Below are 3,384 nucleotides of genomic sequence, written 5' to 3'. Positions count from 1 at the left end.
AAATCTGTATTTTAACATACCTTTATACAGTAAAAATACAAACGTTTTAAAAGACTGTTTCTAAAACTTCAAAGAACATTGAATTACATTGAGATGCATAAAATGAAAATTGTTGCATGAAAAGATTTCATATTTAAGCTTCATTTTGAGACTTTTTGAATTAAATAATATATTAAAGAAGTATTAAAGTAATGAATAGTAAATGAATATAACGTCTACATGTGTTTGTAAATGTTTCAAATAGGTAGTGGAAAATGTGAAGAAATAGGAACAAACAATGTATTTGTTGCTTCTTCTTCCATCATCAATTGTTTTTGCTGGAGCAAACCCAGACGATGAAGAAAAACAAGGTGCTTCGTACTGTCCGATCACCGAGTGCTTTTGCCCAGACAATTTTACAGCGGATTGCTCCTATAGGAAACTTTCTACTCTGCCTAGAGGACTCCCGAGGAGTATAAAAACTCTCGTTCTTTCCGGCAACGATTTTCCTGATTTGAAGGATAACGATTTCAAACCAGTAGCAAATCTGAAATTGAAAACTCTCATAATGAATTATTGCAACATTGAGAGAATATCAAAATTTTCTCTGCAAGCTCTCAGAAGTCTTGTGAATCTTGACCTATCTTATAACAGGATAACAGGAGATGTGCTTTTTTTTGCCACTCGGTATTTAGGTAAATCGGATATCAAAATTCTAAATGGGTCTGGGAATTATTTTAATGGATCGAGTGATCAATTTTCTGGATTTGGAAGTGAATGGTTCTTACAATTAAGAGAATTATATTTATCCAGAACAAATATTCAAGTATTTAATTTTTCATCACTTTCCACGCTAAAGAAATTAAAGAATTTGGATCTAAGCATCAACAAAATAACTCAGTTACATGTATCTAAGAAAACGGTGTTTCCAAAGTTACGTTATTTAAATCTGGAAAGAAATAGAATTTTAGATACAAGTTTCTTCCAGAATGGAGGGCACTGTCTGCAGAAACTTACACATTTAGACCTGTCACGTAACCCATTACTTACAATATTGTCTCGTTCATTTGTAAAACTAACGAGCTTGAGTGTTTTGATTATGGAACACCTCCAGGTCAAGCCAACTGTAGAAACAAGAGCTTTGGAATCGAAAAGTCTCCTTAAACTTTCTGTTGACAGTTTCTCAGTCTTCGAGGATACATTGTTTCAAAATTGTCCACTACTGCAGGAACTCCAGATCAAAAGGATGACTTTATTCAACACTAATTTAACAAAGATGTTGTCACCCTTAAAATGTTTGAAATCTTTATTAATTAGGGGGACCGGCATCAGTTATATTTCATCTTTAAAAGATTTGTCTGAGCTCCAAACACTTGATTGTACATTCAATCTTATCCAGAATCTTCGAAAAAATGACTTAGAAAATCTATGGAACTTGACAAGAATATTCTTTGGTTGGAATTCCATAACTACCGTTTCTAAATCCTCTTTTCCTGATTTTATCTGGAAAAAGAAAAACCTTCTTTTAGATTTATCAGTAAACCCCTTTCACTGTGACTGCGAACTTGAATGGTTTTCCGAATGGCTTAGAAACAACAGTCATAAAGTGGTTCATTACCCATATCGATATCTGTGCAAAACACCGTTAAAGTGGCAGAATCAATCTCTATCCAAAGTTGACTTTCGTATTTGTCATCAGTGGAATCAAAATATGATTTCTTCATTTATATTTTGTGGAATTCTCTCTACGCTTTCTTTTACATTTGTCCTTGCATGGCGGCTCCGATGGGACATAAAGTACTATATTCACACATGCAGACATAGGAAACCCAAAAGTTATATAAGACACCCAGCCGATGCGTATCAGTATGATGGTTTTGTTGCCTACAATACACATGACAGGAAATGGATCATGTCGGAGCTTGTCGAAAATTTAGAAAGTAGAAGACAGTACAAACTTTGTCTTCATGAAAGGGATATAATTCCCGGAGGAATCTTTGTTGACGAAATTCTTGATAACATTGAAGTCAGTAGGAAATTTATTCTTGTATTATCCCCGAATTTCATGAGCGATCAGTGGTGCCAATACGAAGCAACCCTCGCAAATCATGCCGTCGCTGACGGTAGAGTTGGAGAAGTAATTCTTATCGTTCTAGGAAAGCTCGAATCTCAGCATTTGACAAATTCCATGAAAGTTCTCCTGAAATCTATCTGCAGTATAGAATGGACAGAAAATAAAAATGGACAAAAATTATTTTGGTCCAGTATTACACAACTCATGGATAGATAAATTTACTATTACATTGTAGTAGTTCAGTGGAAAATTTTGTAAGAACATTGTTTAAAAACTGAGTGAAGAGACTGATTTGCATGCTTTGTTTTCATTTTTGTTACATTAAAAATAATTGTAATCTTTCATTTTCAAATTATCAAAGTCAGATGATATTTGTTAATTATGTTTCAAAATAACAATAAAGACCAGTTTAACATTATCATTTAAGGGGTCATTGATATTAAAACTGTTCTATTAAGGGTCATCTCGGGTGGAATTCAAGATTATAAAAATTACACCCATAGTTTATTTTAGATTTCATTGCAGCACTACTTATTATGAAGATTTCAAATATCCAAATGAAGGTTATTATACGATAAATACTTTTTAAAGAGATTTTTAAACCTTTTTGTCTGATTTTGGTTAAATGTTTTATTTCAAGTTTATTTTTGAGAGAATTGCAGAAATCTCAGTGTCAAATGATGGATATCATCTTTAGATATGTAAACAAAATGACAACACTTCATAATATTCAATATTATTTTTATTAGAAAAAAATCTTTTCTTCAAAAAAAGAATTACTGTGATTCTCTTCTTAAACTGTGCATGAATAATTTGGAAAATCAGTTATAAATAAATAAGGAATGTATGTAAATGAATAACAAGTGGCAAATTGAATGAAAAATGTTTATAGGAAATGAAAATTCCAAATTTAAAAATCATTGGAATAAAAATTCCATTTGCAAGAGTTATCTTTTCTAACTCCACTAAGGAATGTTTGAACATCTAAAATTCAGAATAAGACTAAAATTTATAGATTATATAATTATATATTTAAAGAATAAAGGCAAAGTACACAAAACAACAGGAGTACAGTACTGTGATAGGGCAAGTTAATTATTATTTATATCAACGGGGTTGTAGATTTCAACTCGAATTTCCTCTATAAGTACATGCTCTCAGTAGTAGAGTTTTGCTCCTTTCGCTAGGACATTGAATTACTTGTGTAGCGAAGATTTGACTGTCATTCTCTTTGGTCTCAACTTAAAAATAACTCTTCTTCGTTTATGATTCATAATGAATCTGTTACTTTGTTTTCATTGTTTACAACAAGGCATGTTTCGTCTATATTC

The 3,384-nt window shown here is 31.8% G+C and overlaps 1 protein-coding gene across 1 annotated transcript; it reads left to right on the top strand.

Annotated features, from left to right (window-relative positions):
• Window positions 1-497: 497 nt before the first annotated feature.
• Window positions 498-2,269, top strand: LOC133196937 (toll-like receptor 4). The gene has a single exon (XM_061332782.1). It carries the CDS (start codon window positions 548-550, stop codon window positions 2,267-2,269), a length of 1,722 nt encoding a protein of 573 aa, XP_061188766.1. The 5' UTR covers window positions 498-547.
• Window positions 2,270-3,384: the final 1,115 nt, after the last annotated feature.

Source organism: Saccostrea echinata, unplaced genomic scaffold, assembly GCF_033153115.1.
Source record: "Saccostrea echinata isolate AGI-Se365-2 ecotype Australia unplaced genomic scaffold, CSIRO_AGI_Sech_v1 ptg000030l, whole genome shotgun sequence".
NCBI lineage: Eukaryota > Metazoa > Mollusca > Bivalvia > Ostreida > Ostreidae > Saccostrea > Saccostrea echinata.
Note: the sequence above shows the minus strand (reverse complement) of the source record. Positions and strands in the feature narration are given on the sequence as shown.